Source organism: Mesoplodon densirostris, chromosome 8 (genome assembly GCF_025265405.1).
Source record: "Mesoplodon densirostris isolate mMesDen1 chromosome 8, mMesDen1 primary haplotype, whole genome shotgun sequence".
Lineage (NCBI taxonomy): Eukaryota > Metazoa > Chordata > Mammalia > Artiodactyla > Ziphiidae > Mesoplodon > Mesoplodon densirostris.
In genome coordinates this window covers 56,952,873-56,974,040 of record NC_082668.1, presented here as the reverse complement: position 1 = coordinate 56,974,040, position 21,168 = coordinate 56,952,873, and the positions used below count along the sequence as shown (strand labels likewise).

General features: G+C 35.8%; 1 protein-coding gene across 6 annotated transcripts in view; it reads right to left on the bottom strand.

The window, feature by feature from the left end:
* R3HDM1 (R3H domain containing 1) overlaps positions 1 to 21,168 on the bottom strand; it is a 187,082-nt gene that overhangs the window by 86,145 nt on the left and 79,769 nt on the right. For 5 of the 6 annotated variants that reach the window (XM_060105811.1, XM_060105812.1, XM_060105813.1 and 2 more), the window contains exon 1: positions 2,244 to 2,316. Coding sequence is in view for 1 of the 6 variants with exons in the window: in XM_060105816.1 (XP_059961799.1) it covers positions 1,105 to 1,183; positions 2,244 to 2,358; positions 6,147 to 6,236; positions 6,703 to 6,744 (326 nt within the window). In the remaining 5 variants the exon portion in view is untranslated. Of the gene's footprint in view, positions 1 to 1,104; positions 1,184 to 2,243; positions 2,359 to 6,146; positions 6,237 to 6,702; positions 6,745 to 21,168 lie in introns of those variants that run through there. The other variant, XM_060105816.1, reaches the window with a different exon arrangement.

Below are 21,168 nucleotides of genomic sequence, written 5' to 3'. Positions count from 1 at the left end.
TCTTTCTAGCACACAGACAGTGACTATTTTAGGGTCAGAGATTATATTTTGCTCATCTTAATATCTACAATGTTTAGCACAATGCGTAGCACATGATATATACCCAAGAAATGCCTGTTCAATGGACTAATGAATTCATCTTTCAGTTGGGACCACTGAGGAATAAGTTTGCAGAGCTGACTGTCTTCTTCCTCACCTCACACTTATACATCTTCAGCCCATACTGCAAGGAGACCACTTTTCATTTTGGTTGGACCCCTTTTGGGGTTTATGTTAAACGTAAAATAGGAAATCAAGATGGTACTGAAACAATAAATCCTGAATGAAATTAAAGGTGTATCTTGAAGCAAGACATGAGATAAGGTTCAATGATACTAAAGAGAGTTGTTTGTTTTCTTTCATATGCACCTACCCAATGAACTGAAGATTTCACGAATTTTTACTACCACTCTGGGAAGCTAACACCTGGAGGAGGGGTTCTTAACCTTCAAGTCTTCTACCCCATGAACATGTTGGTCAGATATTTTGTGGATAAACCTCTCTGTGGGGAGACTGCCTCACTGGGGTTGTGACCTGCCAAAAAGCTGAACCTATTTATCTAGTACCTTGGCAAAACAAAGGACTTCACAATTAGTTAAAGTTGTGACTCAAATAAGCACCTTAAAAATCTTTGGGTTGGAGGTTTATAAACTAAGCAAGAACAAACAAAAATTCTGCATTCAATTAAGTCCAAAAACTTGTTAGAAGTGAATACACTAAGTTATCTGGTTGAGTGCTTTATCACGAGGTATATTTCTCTCTCTCCTATTCCATGATTAATGATAACTCTTCATCTCAATTAAGAGTCAAAATAGCTTGGTGATTCTGTATTTCCCCAAATTTCTACAGAGTATGAATTATCTTTATATCATGGTGATATACATAATGCAAAAAGATATTTATACATGTGCATATAGAGGCCAACAACATCTTAGCCCTAAGAAACTAAAATGTTTCTGGTGTACTTTAAATATTTTAATCTTATTCTAACTCAGTAATGAAAACATATATAACAAAATTATGGTACTCTAGAAGCAATGTAAACCTTATAAATTTAATTTTTACCTGGGATTGTTTTTTAATGTATTTACTAAAAATTCATGTAGATCTATGCCAGTTGAATCAGTGTATTCTTGACTGGAATCTAAAAAACAACAACACAAAAACCCAGTATAAAGTTGTTTGAAACAAATCCCTTTCCCTTTACACATGATGTATATTAAAATAAAATGAGATGCCCCACATTGAAAAAAACCTGACAAAGTAGGAAAATGGAATTTATGATGAATTCAGATGACCACAATTTTGCTACTCCCATATAATGAGCATGACATGGATTTACGTAACTGTATGTCTATGTACATTCTTAAAAAAATTTATCTCTCAAATGTGCCAGTTTAATTTGTTCTGAATTCTTAAAGATCCTTTTATATACTCACCACAATCCTCATATTCAAAAATGTCTCAAGCAAAAAATCAGAATGATTTAGACAATTAACTACATTTGAAGCAAATTGAGTCTGCTTAGTTCAGTTACAAATATAAGTGCAGGCAATAATTTGGAGATAGGCAGGAACTGTAGCTCTGAAAGAATATTTAATTAGATTTGATCGGGTCTATCACAAAAAGCTCGCTTTCAAAATGTTTCTTTACAACATTCATGTTTATTTCTTCCCCTTAAATGTAATACCCTTATGCTGTTTATAAAACTGGTCAACATAATTGGGTCTATAAATTAAAAAAGCATTTTTATAGACTTGTAATGATATATGATGAAGTCCCTTAAAATTTATTATAAAAGACAAACATTCTAGGTTTCCAAGAATATTCTTACTGGATACTGAACATTTTGGCATCAGCTCTCTGTATCATAAGGAATTTAAAAATCTATATATTTTTAGTGGAATCAGTAGTCAAATTATAGTGATTCCATTATTTCAATACAAGAGACAGACCAATAAGTGATCATGACAGTTATCTTCCTTGGTGACTTTTGCATGTGTTGCAGTTTTTTGGCTAAAGCATCTTACTGATGTTCAGAACTGCCTTATGCCATTTTGCCCAGAACAGTATCATCCCTTCGGTCTGTTCGAGATCATTTTTAATAGAAATACACTATGTAAAATTATTCAAGGGGTAAAGGATGGAATTATCGACAGTAAAACTAAAATTTTGTTTAAAAAACACAGAAATAAATTGCAAACCTCTTGATAACATTTTTCTGGGCAACTTATCACTGGCTTTTTCTTTTTCTGCTTCATCTTTTGAGGGCTTCTCCTCTTTTTCAAATGATTGTGTTAACTGGATCTGAATTTTCTCCTGTTGGAAGGTAAAATCAGTTATTAAGTGAAAATATAAAGTGATTCAGTTAATACCTCACATTTGTATTTTTTGGAGTAATACAAAATTGTATGGAGAAAAAGATTTTTATTTTATCCAATTAGATTCGTCAAACTAGAATACAACTTAAGATATTTTTACCGTTTTAATCAACTCGATAAAAAATGTTAAAATTAAGGCTTTGAGTTGAATTTATCAATTGAAACATATCCTGAAAATTATCTTAGAGAAAATAAATGTTTTTTAAAGAATAGTTTAAATGAATCTACTTGTAAACCCCTTGGAGGACAGAACAAAGGTCTTTTTAACCTATTTTTTTTTGCAATTGAGAGGCCACGGTCAAGCAAAAGTATGACAATTATCATCAATCATGACAATAGGAACATATGAGAGTCAGGTCAACACATCAAAAAATACTTTGAGTGTCCATTATAAATTCATATTTCTTCATTTTCTTTCCATATAAAACTGTAAATAAAAACTTTCCAAAACCAAATCCCCCACTTTGGTTATTTCCTATTTGAGCCTACTATCACTGTTCCTCCTTCAATCACCACAAAGTTGTTTCAGAAAGATTTCAAACAAAATTGTTTTCCTTAGTGATATGTAATATTTACTTGTAAAGTAACCATATTCTCTAAGACTGAAAAGGAGAACTATGTCTACATTTTATTTTTGAAACAATGTCATTATATGCAATTTCAGAACCCAAAGGAATTACTGGAAATTAATTCATATAGCTCAAATAGATAAAAATCACATAGCTCTGTTTATTCAGGCAAACTTATAAAGAAAGGCAGACTAACTTCCAGACCATTTCTACTAAAGATAAAGGTACAATCTATTTGCAGGCTAAGTTACTGTATACAGTTGTTCTTTAGAGATGAAAAATATTAATCAATTACTTCGCTTTTCTAGGAGAGGGTTGGTGGTGACGGTAGGTGCGATAAGTCAATATTGAAGAAGATATAAATTTCAGGATTCTTAAACTTGCAGCCACCAAGATTTCTATTACACATTTTCTCCCCACATAATTTTTTTCAAAATAGTATTTGGCAGAAGAATTTCAGATCAAATACATACATATTTTTTCCTATGCGGTTGCTGACTGCTATTTTCATCTTTTTTCAACTCTGCTTCCCATTCCATCCCAGTTCAAAGTTGTGCTCAGGATATAGGACAAAAGCTATGCACTGGCAATTTCCACTAAAATAATGAACACCTGCTTTAAGTCCTCCTTTGTCTTGTTTGCCAAACCACACACGTTAATCAATGTCATACGTTCATCAACCAGTCATTTTTCTCATTATGACTCATTTTCTAATCCACTTTCCTCATTTTTAACTGTAAAATAGATATTTAAAAATGAATCCCAGAACTATGTTTCAGAAGTAGAATATTTAGAAGTTCTCCTGACTTACAGCTTCTCTATTGCTGTTACTCTAGGATAATCTATAAAATCCAGGTTGGAAGAAAAGATTTCACATTTAGAACTTCACTAAAAGGCACTTATAATGACTATCAGATTTCATTTCCAAATTCTCTTTCTAAAGTCACATTTTAATTACAGATATTAAACTATTTATCAAGATGAACTGTATTTAAAAATCCAGTATGCATAATGTACTGAGGCTTGTCTTCAGTTGGTACTGAGCCCTTGTTTTCAGTAGCAAATAAACAAGACATATTTTAAATGCCTAAGTCCTTACACACGAACTCTCCTGACTATAAATAACTCAAATGAGAGCAATATCTCCATAGGTAGCTGTAATTCCTTTACTCTTCACTTTGTAATTGACATCATTTATTGAGGTCACTTCCCTCTCATTAGCTCTCATCAGACACAAATGACATCTCTCTTTTAATTGCCTCTCAACCTTTCGAAAAATGAGTTTTATTCCAGATTAATTCCTCAAAAATCACATTCTGAAGCAAGCATTATTAGTTGGAAAGTATCTCTGCCATCAAGGATTAGATACTAGTACATTTTACAAGAAATAACTTTATTTTCCAATTCCCAGTCAGGTACAATTTAGTTAACTCAAGACTGGGAAAAAGACTTTCTATTAAAAAGAATATCTTTTGTTCAGAGAGGGTAATAATAGGTTATTATCTCAAAAGGAAAAGTTAACTGTATCCAAGAGAAATTGAGAAAGACTATATTACGTGGAATAACTGAACTCTGGCATAACCACCTTATTCATTATCCAAATGCTGTAACTCAGCTGTTTTGAACAATATATACATTAATATACAACATATACTCCTTATATTAATTTTTTCTCATAAATTTTCACTAGACAAATTTATGCAGTACTGTAAGAACCCTCTCTCCCCCCTTCTGCCTCCCACAATAATTTTTCAGATAGGTGAAATGTACCAAATAAAACCAAAGATCATGTTTGTTACAGTTTTTCTCAAAAAAGGCACCTTTTCTGGACTAACAGTCTTATGAATGCCTGACCCTTCTCATTTCCTCTATCTCCTTCGATAATTGTTCCATGAGGCTAAGATGGTGTAACATTTTGGTCAACAAAACGAAGAAGTTAATTTTCAAAAAACATTACATTGCCAACTGCTCCACCCTGAACAGGTGCATTCTTTACTCTGAATGTACAGAAGAACTTTTAAAAATCAAAAGTGAATTTTGAACCCTATGTTGCTTGACACTTGAACAAATTTCAAAGGAACCTGATATTAAGTGCACTGACAATAAATAATCTATCAAAAAAGTCCTTTTCTTATAATTCAGAGACAGAGTTGTAGTGCTTTTAAAAACAGAACACATTCTAAATATGTGACAACTATCTTCAGTATCGATAGTAGGCTTTTGATGTCATCATCTTCTAAATCAAGGCAAAGCGTAACAGTCTTTGCTTGAATTAACAAACGTACAATTAGCATTAAAAAAAAAGACATACAACCTGTCATGGCTTTTTTTCTCTTTTCCTTTATTCAGTCATGTGTCTTAACCACAAAATTGCCTCAATTCTTTGGAAACTAATTGTTGGAATACAGAGGGATTTTAGGTTATTCAAACTCTTAAAAAGTAGAACAAGCCACAAACAGCCAAAGTTATCACATTGATAAACACTGGTAGAGGGTCCAAAAATAATTATATGTAAATGTCCAAATGTAGCCTAAGACAAAGATCAATCCATAACTGAGATTAACAGAAAAGTAAAGTCATAGCATTAAAAAGAATATAAAAAGCAAAAAACCAAACTATTTGCTTGAGCCTTGGGAGTTCTATACTTTGCAAACATAGACAGAAGAGCAATTAGAAATATTAGACAACTATTAGAGACACGCTAATATGAAAACTGACTTCACCACGCATTCAGGTTAAGTAAAATGATATGTAAGCAGAAGTCTTAGGTAGTCTCCTCTTCACACTCAAGAGGTGTTTGACAAATTTCTAAAAGCCAAAATCAAATTTGGGCAAATTCAAGGGTAAATTTCATCACAATCACATTAACTGGAAGTACTACTTTAATATAACTTTTCCATAACAACTTATAATCCCTTAAAGCCATATTCTCAGTTAATTATATGATCTCTAAGTTTTTCCAGTGAGAAATCATTGCACTAAGCCTTGGACTTGGTAGTTTCACTTAGTAAAAACATATATAACACATGCACATCCAAATTTTATTTAACATTGTGAAAAAATTTTCTCCAGGAAGCAGGTTTTTTCCATATCTTTAAATAATTAATTTTCTTTTCTTTTTTTTTTTTTTTTGCTTATTGTTTTTGTTTTTTTTTACCTGGTTCTCCTGTGATATCTCTGCTGTAGGGGGTGGTGGAGATTCTTCACACACTGCAAGGCTCCGAACTAGCTTTAACTTTGAGCTTGACTAAAGAAAAGTATTTAAAATTAACACTACATTCCGTAAATCTAGGGCATATCCAAAAGCCCCCTAGAGTTTCTTAAGTTTCTTTATAATAGTTTCTGCCATGTACAGACATAGCTGAAATGTGCAAGTTAAATGTATCATTAAATACCATTAAAACCTTTTGTTATGAGGGAAAACAATAACTGCAGTTTTGGAAATAATAGCAATAGCAAGAATGGGAATAACTCCAATCTCAAAACCCAAAGAATGATGAGAAAGCCATTTTCTCTACAGATGAAGAACCATTAAAGATATAAAAGCAGTGCACAAAAGCGACTAGGCAAGACAAAAACCCCAAATAAAACAAAATAAGCTTTCTGCCCCAAAGAAAATATGACAAAACTAAACTGAATGCAGTGCTCTATGAAAACAAAGATTCATCAAGCATGAAGGCCCTTGGCATGCCAGCACGAAATATTTACTATACCTTAGACCTTTTTCCTGTCTGTCCAAATGACTGCAGTGGCCGCTGAATACACAAGAAAGATTTGTATTAAATTTCATACTGAAACAGAAAGATTGCTTCTTAGTTCATAATCCTAAACCACAGAGAAACTAACTGCACAAAGAATGGAAAATGAGGAAATCAAAGTTGGTTTCAAGTAAAGAAGTACTGATTCCTCCCAAAAGCACACTTGCAGAAGATTCTCTAAAATCCTTCTGTGGGTTGGCATGTTCTTTAAGTGAGCAAATAGCCACAATTTCTGTGTTAATTGAGCTAAACTGAATTTATAAGATAACTTCTTAGACAGTAGCAAAATAAAATACACTTCTTTGGTATTCTATAACATATTACACTTTAGCCAAGGTTAGGGGAAAAAAAAAACCCCACAAAAGTCCTGAGGAATTTTAAGTGGCTGTGCTCAGCAAAGTTCCAAACTTACTAAGGAGAATGTTTCAAATGCCCATTGAGTCAGAGTACAACCACCTCTCTACTGAGCCTTTTCAGCACTGTACTTCATAGTACACCCCCAGGTTACTAGCACGGAATCCTACTTGCCTAATCTAGGGTAAGGCAATGAAGCAGAAATGAAGAAAAGTGGGCAAGGTTCTAATATGTATGTTCAGCTTGACCACCAGATCATCAATCACGCAAATGGGGAACCCAATGGGGTGAGTAGCTCTAGTCTGTGATACCAGGCTTTGGCTTGGGAAAGCAGCTGAAGTCCCTGTGAACCGAAGCCAGATAGGTTTTCTTTCCTTCCACCTCCTTCTAATCTACTTGTTTAACACCAACCCCAAACAGTACCAGGTCCAGGTATCTATCATTTATACTCAACACTAGGGAGCCAGTTTGGTATCAAACATAAAACAAAGTCCTTAATACCTAGATTAGTATGCTTCACATATGAAAAAAAGTACCATTTCATTCTAACATCCGAAAAAGCCTTCCTTGTAGACCAACAGAAATGAGAATCTACAGTAACAGGGTGTTGTCCCCCATTTTGAGGCCAAAGTCCTTGAGATAAGAAGCACTATATTCTTGGGAATTTTTACCCTGGATTATCCAACATTAAAAATCAGCAGTAACAACAACAAAATGAAAATAGAAAAAAAAAAGAAAAATGATCTTCTGTTTCTTACAGAGAAGAAAATGGTACAGATGCATGCACAAATGCACACAGCATTACTGCCTGAGAGCTTTTACATGTTGGTTCTGTCTTCTCTATTTACTCACTTCTTTAATTTATTCAAGAGGATTTCTGTTACTCGCAACTAAAAATAGAATTAAAAGAAGTTATGTTACATAGAGTAAGGGTTTACAGGAAAAAAAAATCGGAGAAAAATCAATAGATGAATATGAGCAAAATGCACATGACTAAATGAGTTCTAAGGCAGCAGAAAAGAATTTACGATTTACTCCAGTCCTCTGCTTTAATCCCTTATAATTCTACATAACAAGGGCACAGCACTTTCTCTTAAAAGTTTTTTTAAAAATAAGAGAGATGATTAACGGACAAGTAAAAGCTGCATTCACATGTAGGACTGGATTTAAGTTTCTGGCTTTGCTTCTTACGAATAGGTGACCCTGGTCAAGTTATTTCAGTTTACTTTTACCGGTATAAAAGTTAATATTGTGTGTATTAGTTCTCAAGGTTCTTGAAAAGGTTCAGTGAAAGGGTAGATTTAAAAAAAAGTCGGAATCAGGGATGTAAATTATAGGAGGATGATGCTTACATTGATATTCACAGCTGTTCCAAAGTTATAATTTAAAAAATATATGTTTTTATGGAAAAGAGAAATCTAATATAATAGAATAAAATGTTGACTATAAAATGTTTTAAAAAATAAATAAATAAAAAAAATTAAAAAAATAAAAAAAAGTCGGGGCGGCGGGGGAGTTTGGGGAGGCTGTATATTGTCCTTACTGTAATGTTTTAGAATTTTCAATGACTTACACATGCATTAACCGTCTCAGTTTTAATTCATAAGAAAACTTTGATGAAGGAAGATTAAAAAAAGAAAAATCAAAGAGGGGTAAAATTATCTCAGTGTAACTTAATATGTTCTAAGTTCCTGCTGTAAGCCAGACTCTGTGCCAGGCACTAGGCCTATAAAGATGAATAAGACACAATTGTTGGTCTCAAGAGCCTTATAGTCCAGTATCAGAGTTACTAAATAGTCAAACAGAACCCAAGATCTTTAGAATCTTAGTCCTGTGTATTTTATATCACACATCTATAAAAAATCTTCTTGTGAGTCAAATACTACTTGTGAGAGAGAGAATTCTAAAGATGGCCTCATAACAGGCCCCTCCTCTGGTAATTTGATCGAACTCCAATCTAAAGAATGTTGTGAAGGGACTCGGCAGATGTAATTAAAGTCCCAAATCAGTTGATCTTAACATACAGATAATTCAGCTGTGAGGAAGGGATCAATCAAGTGAGCCCTTTAAAAGCTGAGAGCATTCTTCTGTTGGCAGTGGGGCGGCAGATTAGATTCAAAGGGTGAGAAGGACCTGACACTGCACAGCTGGCTTTGAAGATGGAGGGGGCAGATGAAGAGGCCTACAGGCAGCCTCCGGGGGCACAGAGTGGCCCCCAGCCGACAGTCAGCCAGGAAACATGGACCTCAGACCTCCAGCTGCAAAACGCTGAGGTACCGTTGTTGTCGGAATGAGCGCAAAGACAAATTCTTCCCCAGAGTTTTCAGACAGGGGCCCAGCCTGGCCAATCCCTTGGATTTCAGCCTTGAGAAACCCTAAACAGAACTCAGCTGAGCTCAACTAACTTCTAATCTACATAACTGTAAGCTGATAACTGGGCATTGTTTTAAGCCTCTAAGTTTGTGGTAATAGTCGACGCACCAACAGAAAACTAATACACTGCTACATAAGTAAACTATAAACTGTCAAAGTGGCATTATTCAACAAAAACCACTTATTATTTCATTTCAAATAGCAAAGAACCGAAATTACATAATAAATACCAGAAAATCTACCATATACACATGCACACACAACAACAAAGCAGAAAATACAAGTTTGGCATTAAATAAGAATAAATTATTTTTAAAATGAATTTAATCATTTAAAGCATGCCTTTCATTTTTCTAGCCCCATTTTTTTTCTTTATTTTTTGACCCTGGATTAAGCAGGTTACATATATTTAGATTAAGCAGGTTACATATATTTAGATTTTAGCCTAGCCCAAGCCAAGTCTCCTTCTCAATTTTTTTTTACTGTGGAAAAATACACAGGAAATTTACCATCTTAACCATTTTTAAGTGTGCAGTTCAGTAGTATTAAATACATTCATAATGTTGTGTCACCATCAGCACAATCCACAGCCGTAACTCATAAAACTGAAACTCTGTACCCATTAAACATAACTCCCCATCTCCTCTCATTCCAAGCTCTGGCAACTACCATGCTACTACTGTCTGTCTCTATGATTTTTTTAAGAAGATGTTGGGGGTAGGAGTTTATTAATTGATTTATTTAATTTTGCTGTGTTGGGTCTTCGTTTCTGTGCAAGGGCTTTCTCTAGTTGTGGCAAGCGGGGGCCACTCTTCATCGCAGTGCGCAGGCCTCTCGTTTCGGAGCACAGGCTCCAGACGCGCAGACTCAGTAGTTGTGGTTCATGGGCCTAGTTGCTCCGTGGCATGTGGGATCCTTCCAGACCAGGGCTCAAACCCATGTCCTGTGCATTAGCAGGCAGATTCTCAACCACTGCACCACCAGGGAAGCCCTCAGCATTGACTCTTTTCTTGGAAATACCACATTCTCTCTCTGGAAAAAGTGAACTGTTCCAGTAACTTTCTTCCCGCTGTCTGTGAGGACAAGATCAGCATGTCACTGCTCTGGGATGTATGTTTCTGTTGTATACATCACAGGGGGCCTGTGATCCTGGAAGATGCCAAGGGGCACTAATCATTTGATTAGAGTAGCTTCCACAGCTTAACAGCTGTTTTCAGTGTTGTTCAAAGTTCTGCCCATAGACCTGTCAATGGGCAACACCTGGGAGCTTGCTGAGATGCAGAATCTTGGCAGTCTCACCCCACACCTTCTTCAATCTCTTTTGTGGTTTTAGTCTTCATCCTTTGCCTCCTTAAAGGTGTTGACTTTAAATGGGTCTGGCATCTCTGGCTCTGTGGCCCCTTCCCTCTTGGGTGTGCAGTTTATAGCAGGCATACCTGGGCAATGGAGTGTCTTGGAGGTGGGGCTGGGACTGAGAAAGCTCCCTTGGCTGGCCCCTTTGGTGTCCTAAGAAATCATCGCCAAAACCAAAGTCATAAAGCTTTCCCTCAATGTTTTCTTCTAAGAGTTTTAGAGTTTTATAGCTCTTAGGTCTTTGATCCGTTTTGTGTTAATTTTTGTTTATGGTCTTAGGTAAGAGTCCAACTTCATTCAGTCCAGCACCATTTTTGAAAAGACTGTCCTTTCTCCATGGACTTGGCACCCTTGTCAAAAATCGTTTGATCATATATGCAAGGACTTATTCCTGGGCTCTCTATTCCACTGGCCTATGTGTCTGTCTGTATGCCAGCACCACACTGTTTTGATTACTGTAGCTTTGCAGTAAGTTTTGAAGTCATGAAGTGTGACTCTTACAGTTTTGTTCTTTTTCAAGACTGTTTTGACTATTCCGGGTCCTCTGAGGTTCCATATGAATTTCAGGATGGGGTTTTCTAGTTCTGCAAAAATGACATTTGGGTTTTGATAGGATAATTACATCGAATTTGTAGATCACTTTGGGTAGTACTGACATTTTAACAATATTAAGTTTTCCAATCCATGAACATAAATGTGTTTTAATTTAGTTATGTCATCTGTAATTTCTTTCAGCAATGCTTTGTACTTTTCATAGTACAAGACTTTCACCTCCTTGATTAAGTTAATTTCTAAGTATTTTATTTTTTAATGCTATTGTAGATGAAATTGCTTTTGTAATTTCCTTTTCAGATTGTTCATTGTTAGTGTATAGAAATGCAACTGATTTTTGTGCACTGACTTTGTGTCCTGCTACTTTACCTGAATTCATTTATTAGTTCTAACAGGTTTTTTTTTGGTTTTGTTTTTGAACATGTGTGGAATCTTTAAGGTTTTTTTTTTTTAACTTTTTTACATTAGAGGGTAGTTGATTAACAATGTGTTAGTTTCAGGTGTTAGGGTTTTATACATATAAGATCATGTCATTTTCAGAGATAATTTTACTTCTTCCTTTCCAATTTGGATGGCTTTTATTTTTTTTTCTTGTATAATTGCTCTTGTTAGAATTTCCAGTACCATGTTAAATAGAAGTGGTAAAAGTGGGCATCCTCACCTTGTTCTTAATCTTAGAGGAAAAGCTTTCAGTGTTTCACCATTGAGCATGAAGCTCAATGTGGGTTCTTCATATATGGATTTTATTGTGTTGATGTAGTTTCCTTCTATTCCTAGTTTTATGAATGTAAAAACAAAAAATCTTAATAGGTTGTTGTGTTCAATTATGATGATCAGGTTACCTCCCCACCCCGCCCCCAGCCTTCATTCAGTTAATATGGTATACTGCATTGGTTGATTTTCATTTGCTGAACCATCCTTGGAACCCACTTGGTCATGGTGTGTAATTCTTTTAATATGCTGCTGAATTCAGTTGGCTAGTATTTTGTTGAAGATTTTTGCATCAATGTTTATAAGTGATAGTGGTCTGTAGTTTTGTCTTGCAGTGTCTTTGTCTGGCTTTGGTATCAGGGTAATGCTGGACACATAGAAAAATAAGTTACAAAGTATTCCCTGCTCTTTAATTTTTTGGTAAAAGTTTGGGAACTATTGGTGTTAGTTCTTCTTCAAATACTTGGTAGAATTCCTCAGATCTAGGGCTCTTCTCTGTCAGGAGATTTTCATTTTTTGATTCAATCTCCTTATTAGTTATATGTCATTTCAGATTTTCTGTTCTTTGTGATTTAGTCTTGGTAGGTTTTGTGTTTCTAGGAATTTGGCTATTTCATTAGATTATCCAATATGTTGGTGTGCAATTGTTCATAGTACCATCTTTTAATCCTTTTTATTTTATAGAATAATAGTAATATCCATACTTTCATTTTTGTTTTTGTTTTTGCGGTATGCGGGCCTCTCACTGCTGTGGCCTCTCCCATTGCGGAGCACAGGCTCCGGATGCGCAGGCTCAGCGGCCATGGCCCACAGGCCCAGCCGCACTGCAGCATGTGGGATCTTTCCGGACCGGGGCACGAACCCATGTACCCTGCATCGGCAGGTGGACTCTCAACCACTGCGCCACCAGGGAAGCCCCATACTTTCATTTTTCATTTTAGTAATTTGAGGGTTTTTTTCTGGGTTCTTTTTTTTTTTTTCTCTGGTTCTCTCTTTTTTTCTGGGTTCATCTAGCTAAAGGCTTGTCAATTTTGTTGACCTTTCTGAAGAACCAACTTTTGGTTTCATTAATTTATCTCTATAGTTTTCTTTTCACTTTTAACAGAATTTCATTCATCATCACAGTAAAAATTTAGCAGCTCCTTTAGCAGACTTTTACTACTTCAGAAAGATCCTAATTAAATTAGAATTTATAAGGCTTAGGGCTAAAGACGCCAATTTATAGTTTACATTGTTTGATACTACAGTATAGGACAGGAATTAGGCCAATAAATGGGTTCAGAATATGAAACATCCCTAATATAATTTCAGTTTGAAACTGGTATTAATACACTGTCAGAGCTACTAGCTCCTTGCTTAGAGAAAAACTGAGGTTCAATAATAAATGGTTAAGGTGTAACATTACAATAAACACAGACTGCTTTTTAACATACAGCCCTGTAGATCAACTTCGAGGGCAAAGAAAAACAAACATAACTGATGATTTCAGTACTTTGGTCTTTTGTTTACAATAAAAAAACTTTAAACAAATTTAAAATTTATTTCAGCATATGGATCTGGAAGGATCCTCAAAACATTACCCATGTCTTAATTGCTATCCCAAACCAGAGACCTTTACAATTAATAACAAAAGAAGCAAAAATCTAAATCCATGTAGTCAACTTAATATTAAGGAATAATCTATAGGTTTTGTTTTCTAACGTTTCTTTGCTTATCATAATGGCTCTCTCTCTCTCTCTTTTTTTGTTTTTTGGCTGCAACATGCAGCATGCAGGATCTTAGTTCCCCAACCAGGGATCAAGCTCATGCCACCTGCAGTGGAAGCGTGAAGTCCTATCCATTGGACTGCTAGGGAATTCCCCATAATGTCTCTTTTGGTCTAATATTTTCAGTAATCTTCCTTGCTATCTTTGTACTGCTAGGACGAGTTTAGATCTGTTTAAAGTTTATTATGAAAGAAAATAAAGGGAAGAAAAACAAAAGCACTGAAATCATGAACTATGAGATTTACATATTGCTAAGAAAGAACAGAATAATCTTTATGAGTTGTACTGTGTGTTTTCATAAAACGAACTACCAATTAATATCACTCAATTAAGAGTAAATCTAACTTATTTCAAAAAGAGGATTTTTTATTTGTAATTATTATGAACAAACTTAATGATAATAGTTGACACCTTTCAACTAAGGCTTTTTTTTTTTGCGGTACGTGGACCTCTCACTGCTGTGGCCTCTCCCGTTGCGGAGTACAGGCTCTGGACGCGCAGGCTCAGTGGCCATGGCTCACGGGCCCAGCCGCTCCCCGGCACGTGGGATCTTCCCAGACCAGGGCACGAACCCGTGTCCCCTGCATCGGTGGGTGGACTCTCAACCACTGCGCCACCAGGGAAGCCCAAAGCTCTTAATATACTTTGAAGACCTTACTAATTCTCACTACTTTTCAAGATAATGGTAATTATAGTTTTTAAATAATTTTTTTCATGTGGACCATTTTTAAAGTCTTTATTGAATTTGTTATAATATTGCTTCTGTTTTATGTTTTGGTTTTTTGGCCGCGAGGCATGTGGGATCTTAGCTCCTCAACCAGGGATCGAACCCCCACCCCTTGCATTGGAAGGTGAAGTGTTAATGGCTGCTGGACCGCCAGGGAAGTCCCTAATGGTAATTATTGAGAGAAGATAATGAATTGAAGTGTAAATGTCAGCTAAAGGTCAAGAATAGTAAGAACAAAAGAGGCTAGGCTGATATTTTCCACCGGAATAACAGAAAACAACAAAGTTTTCTGAGTTGACAGAGTGGACTTTTAAAAAACATCAATAAACTGACAAACCACCCCCAATCACTAATTTGTTTATACCATTTAATGCTCTGGGCAAAAAGGCACAGGATTAAAAACCCAAAGGCTGTGGAATCTAAAACTGATACAAATGAACTTATTTAGAAACAGACTCACAGACTTAGAAAACAAACTTATGGTTACCAAAAGGGAACAGTGGGGGGGGAGGGATAAATTAGGAGGTTGGGATTAACATATACACACTACTATATATAAAAGAGATAAACAACAAGGATCTACTGCACAGCACACGGAACTATACTCAATACTCGGCAATAGCCTATATGGGAAAAGAATATGAAAAAGAATAGATATCCGTATATGTATAACTAAATCACTTTGCTGTACACCTGAAACTAAACACAACATTATAAATCAACTATACTCCAACAACAACAAAAAAATCCAAAGGCACAGGATTAAACATCTAAGGTAAAGTGCCTGGAGAAAGTCAAGGACTCTGATTTATAGTTACCCCGTATATTAAATGAAGATAAAGGATCTTACCATCCACCATCCTAACGATGATATATGTGAAAGTTATTGGAGGAAGTAAAAATATTATGTAAAAGCATTCTACATCTGCAAGATGTGGGGAGCATCTTCTTTATACATGTCATAATAAAGCACTGTGAAAAGCAAATGTGCTAGCTATCATGTGTATATATGACCCAGGTTCAATAGAAAGAGCACCAAATCCTAGAAATAGTTAGAAAAGTAAAATGTACTATGGGAAGTCAATTTTAAGTTTTAAAAGTTGAACTCATTAAATACTTCTAAAAGACAAAAGTACAGTATACAGATAGGGAACTTAATACAAAGAAAAATTACTGTATTGAAAATTTTGGGAGCTTATGTCAAGAAATAAATTTTACTTTTTTTTTAATTACTAAAGAAAAAAAATCTTATGTTGCATGACAATAAAGGGATCAATCTGAGGAACTATATAGTTGTGCTATTGCTAATAAATAATTAGTAACGATTATGATGATGATTATACATATCATATTATTAACAGCATCTACCATCTGTTGGGCTTTTACTATGTAGCAGGTATATTACATACAGCCTTTTATCTTTGAGGAAAAAATAGTTAAGATTTGTATGACTTTACATGGACATAATCTTACTGAACCCTTTAAACAGAAACTTCTTTACACATTTCCTCAATTAAGGAATTTGATGCCCATTAACCTCACTGTTGGAGAAGCGTGGTCTCCCCCCTGAGCTTTTCTGATAACCTTATTAGACTGTTATTGCTTTCCTGTCCCTTACTTGCCCTATCCTCCGCTTTTTAAAGAAATACATTGGAACTAACTTGGGGAATACAAGATGTAAAAGTCTCATCTTAATTATCACAGGGCTTGCTATAGAAGCTGAGAATATACTAAACACCTACTTCAACTGATTCTGTGTGTAGAAAATTCACTCATATATATCAGAAGCTGTTCATGCACTCTGGCACATGAGGCCTACTTGTTAACAAAAATCAGTTCTATTATTTCCTCCATAACAAGGGTTACCAACACAATTTGGACTCGCCATCCTACTGTTCAGTAGTTTGTGGGAAGAGGGATCAATGTTTGAACTGCTCTGAGATACGTTTTGGATTGTATTTATAGGTACACGTATACAGATGAACATCCCTAGACAAAGCACTTGTCAAGTACAAAGATACAATTGTAAAACCATGGGAAAGTTGAGTTTGAACCTTAGAGCATAAGATTCCTAATTTTACATTTCAAATAAATGGCAGAAATAAACACAAGTAATTTACCCTAAATTTAATGTGAAAAATCTATCTCTGAGAAATATCAAACCACAAAGACCACATGATTAAGTTATACAAAGGAAACCAAAGCAAACACTTCCCCCCCCCATTTACCCCATGTTAAAGATTAGTGGGAGTCTAACAAAATTAAGATTTTTCTGGATTTAGAAACCTGACACCTCACTACCCCAGCCTTCCAAATATTTAATAATCATACGAAGTCCAACATATCACTCAAGATTTGCAAGAGGAATAGTGTGTGTGTGGCAACAGAAGAATTACTAAGCAAAAACCCTTTGTACAATTATTTGGGACCATATCAACAATTCAGAACAACTCCAAAGCAATTATGTGGGAAAGTGAACTTCTTGACATTAATGCACACATACTGCTTGAATTAGTTCTAAAGCATTCTTAAGAAATTCTTAAGAAAGTAATCCTAAAACTTCTCTAAAAGATTATAGTTTCAAATAAAACTGAATAAAAATCACAATTAACATTTCTGAAGAATAGAGAGTCACAGAAACGAAATTATTTATAGAAGAAATGGTCAAGGAGCTCTATGAGATAATATCTGCTTGGAACCATTCAAGGTGATGCCTAATGTCTGCTGGCCTCTCTCCAGCTTGATGAAATTATTATTATTATTGTTATTATTATTATTTTGGTTTATGTAACTTTATTGAAGAAAAATAAATCAATTACTAGCAGAGCTATTAGTTTATCACTTATCCATTGACAACTTGCATCATTTACTCAGTGTTATATGAAACAGTGTATTGGAAGATAGATTAACTAATAGCTCCAAGTCTCCTAACAATGCAAATGAAAATTACAAAATGTGTGAGACCCTATTTTGTAATACAAAGAGTGTCTGACTTCCAATTTCCATTCTCTGTAGAACAAGAGCAGGTCATTCCTTTATTGACATGCATAAAACACATCACGTTTTCCATTCTGCTGATGCTATCAATTCAATACCAATTCTCCAGCCACATCAGTTATGAGCATAAAGTATATCATGTAACCTCAAATCTCTAACAGTGGAAGGTTTAAACAAGAATGGATGCTGCTAGAATAATGCTGCTTCCTTTGATGTGACAACTCAGCTGCCACCTTCCTCCCCCTCAGATGATTCTTCAGCACATTAGAGCAGTGAGGAATGGTTTTAGTCTCATAACAAAGTCAGAGTGAAAACACTGGCCACATAATACACATGCTCCATTAAAAAAAAAAAAAACTTCTGAATCTTGGGTAACTATTCTCTTGTAACTACTTTACAGTTTCTAAAAGCAGTTATTGTCCAAAGTTGGAAGAACATTAAGTATTCTCAGATGAGCATGTGAATGAATGGAGGGAGGCAAACAAAAAATAAAATGAAAAAAGATGAGGTCTGATAGGGGAGCAGCCAGATAAGAAAATCAAAAAAGGAACCGTGGGCTTCCCTGGTGGCGCAGTGGTTGAGAGTCTGCCTGCCGATGCAGGGGACGCGGGTTCGTGCCCCGGTCCGGGAAGATCCCACATGCCGTGGAGTGGCTGGGCCCATGAGCCATGGCCGCTGAGCCTGCGCGTCCGGAGCCTGTGCTCCGCAACGGGAGGGTCCGCAACAGTGAGAGGCCCGCGTACCACAAAAAAAAAAAAAAAAAAAAAAAAAGGAACCGTAATTTAAAGTTTATTCCAGTTGTAATGAAGGTTATTCTGACTTTAAGGTAGCATCACATGGCATACTTCTGAGTCCATTCCCGAGATAGCCTGCTGTACTTATCTCTGTCTGTTTTATAGATCCATGCAATCTCTGGCACTAGGGGGTCATGGGGTTTGGATCACATAGCAGTGAACAAATGGATAAAAGAACACTTTATGTAAATGTTATCCTTAACAAATAGTAGAAAATCATAAGATTTCTTTACAGTTTTATACTATGACATCCCTTCATTTAAAAATGAGTTTTCCTAAATAAAATATTATGGGGATGGTCAGGAAATTAAGACTTGGAAGTGGATGAAATGTATGCTTCCTTAGGAAAACATTTCCATCTCCCTAAGTCACTTTAAATATTACTATGCTGAAGGAAGACAACAAACAAAAATTATATTCACGGTAGCTGACTTTCAGAATGACAGAGAGGAAAGCAGAGAGTATACTGACTAATTCAAAATTCTTAATAGGGAACCTACATTAATTGGCACATACATCTAAAATTTGAGTAAAAATAATAGTTGCTATTTAAAATTAAACCTTCAGGCAGTATCTTAGAGGTACCAAAAGAAGATGAAATGCCTAGTAGTATTTTTTTTAAAGGCATTTCATAATAGGTAACTCCCTATTAAGTTAAGAGGTAACTCTATATTAACCAGATTATTTTTTAAACAAGACACTCTATTCCCTGTTGATTCTTAAAACAGCTGACTTTATTTTACATTATGTGAAAACAGAATGACAATTTTTTTTCTAGTTTTATATACTTCATTCCTAATTTCCATTACTTAAATCTCTTCTCTGTATATCATTCCAACCCTAAGCCCCTTGCCAGACACCTTGCACAGAGGCATCTTGGACTTCAAAATCTCCAAGCAGAGTAAATAAACCCACATACAGTAAATTCTTAATAAACAATTGAGTGAACAACGAATATAGCATTCAGTGGATTAACATAGAACAAATTCTCATATTCTCCTTGTTCCTCCCCCAGTCGTTATAGTCACCATACTACACGGAACATGATGTCAGAGACCAGGTCCATTTTTCCTTGCTACACTATGTCCCTGCCATGGAATAGGTTTTCAGGAAGTGTTTGGGGAATGCATGAAATTCTCCTGTAGTATAAACAACTGGGCCATGACTCAAGAATGGTCGTCAAAACGTTTTTGTGCTTATTGCCAAGGGCAACACAACAGACATGGTAGGAAATGCAATACAGGCATACCTCATTTTACTGCACTTGGCAGATACTGTGTTTTTACAAACTGAAGGTCTGTGGCAACCCTGCAAGTCTATCAGCACCATTTTTCCGACAGCATTTGCTCACCTTGTCACGTTTTGGTAATTCTCACAATATTTCAAACTCTGTCATTATTATTTTATTTGTCATGGCGACCTGTGATCAGTGACCTTTGATGTTACTACTGTAATTGTCTTGGGGTGCATCAAACCACATCCATGTAAGACGGCAAGCTTAACCAATAAATGTGTGTGTGTTCTCACTGCTCCGCCAACCGACCAGCCATTCCCGTCTCTCTCCCTCTCCTCAGGCCTCCCTGTTCCCTGAGATACAATAACATTGAAATCAGGCCAGTTAATAATCCTATATGGCATTTAAGTGTTCAAAGTGAAAGGCAGAGTCTCACATCTCTCAGTTTAATTCAAAAGCTAGAAATGATTAAGTTTAGTGAGGAAGGCATATCGAAAGCTGAGACAGACAAAGCTAGGGCTGCTGTGCCAAGCAATCAGCCAAGTTGTGAGCACAAGAGAAAAGTTCTTGGGGGAAAGTCCTACTCCAGTGAACACACCAACGACAGGAAAGTGAAACTGCCTTACTGCTGATATGGAGAGTTGTAGTGGTCTGGAGAGAAAATCCAAGCAGCCACAACATTCCCTTAAGCCAAAGCCTAATTCAGGGAAAAGCTCTGACTCTCGACAATTCTGTGAAGGTTGAGAGAGGTGAGGAAGCTGTGGAAGATTAAAGCCAGCAGAGGTTGGTTCGTGAGATTGAAGAAAAGAAGCCATCTCCGTAACATAAAAGTGCAAGGTGAAACAGCAAGTGTGATGTAGAAGCTGCAGCAAGTTATCCAGAAGATCTAATAGTCTTCTACTGAAAAAAGATACCATCTAGGACTTACATAGCTAGAGAGGAGAAATCAATGCCTGGCTTCAAAGTTTCAAAGGACAGGCTGATTCTCTTGTTATGGGCTAATGCAGCTGGTGACTTTAAGTTGAAGCCAGTGCTCATTTACCATCCTGAAAATCCTAGGGCCCTTCAGAATTATACTAAATTTACTCTGCCTGTGCTCTATCAGTGGAACAACAAAGCCTAGATGATAGCACATCTATTTACAACATGGTTAACTGAATATTTTAAGCCCACTGTTGAGACCTACTGCACAGAAAAAAAGATTCCTTTCAAAATACTGATACTACCACTCACTGACAATGCACCTGGTCACCCAAGAGCTCTGATGGAGATGTACAAGTACAACATGTTGTTTTCATGCCTGCTAACACAACATCCATTCTGCAGCCCATGGATCAATGAGTAATTTCAACTTTCAAGTCTTATTACTTAAGAAATACATTTTGTAAGGCTATAGCTGCCACAGTGATTCTTCTGATGGATCTGCGCAAAGTAAATTGAAACCCTCTGGAAAGATTCACCATTCTAGGTGCCATTCAGAACACCTGTGATTCATGAGAAGAGGTCAAAATATTAACAGTAATAGCAGTTTGGAAGAATTTGATTCTAACCCTCCTGGAT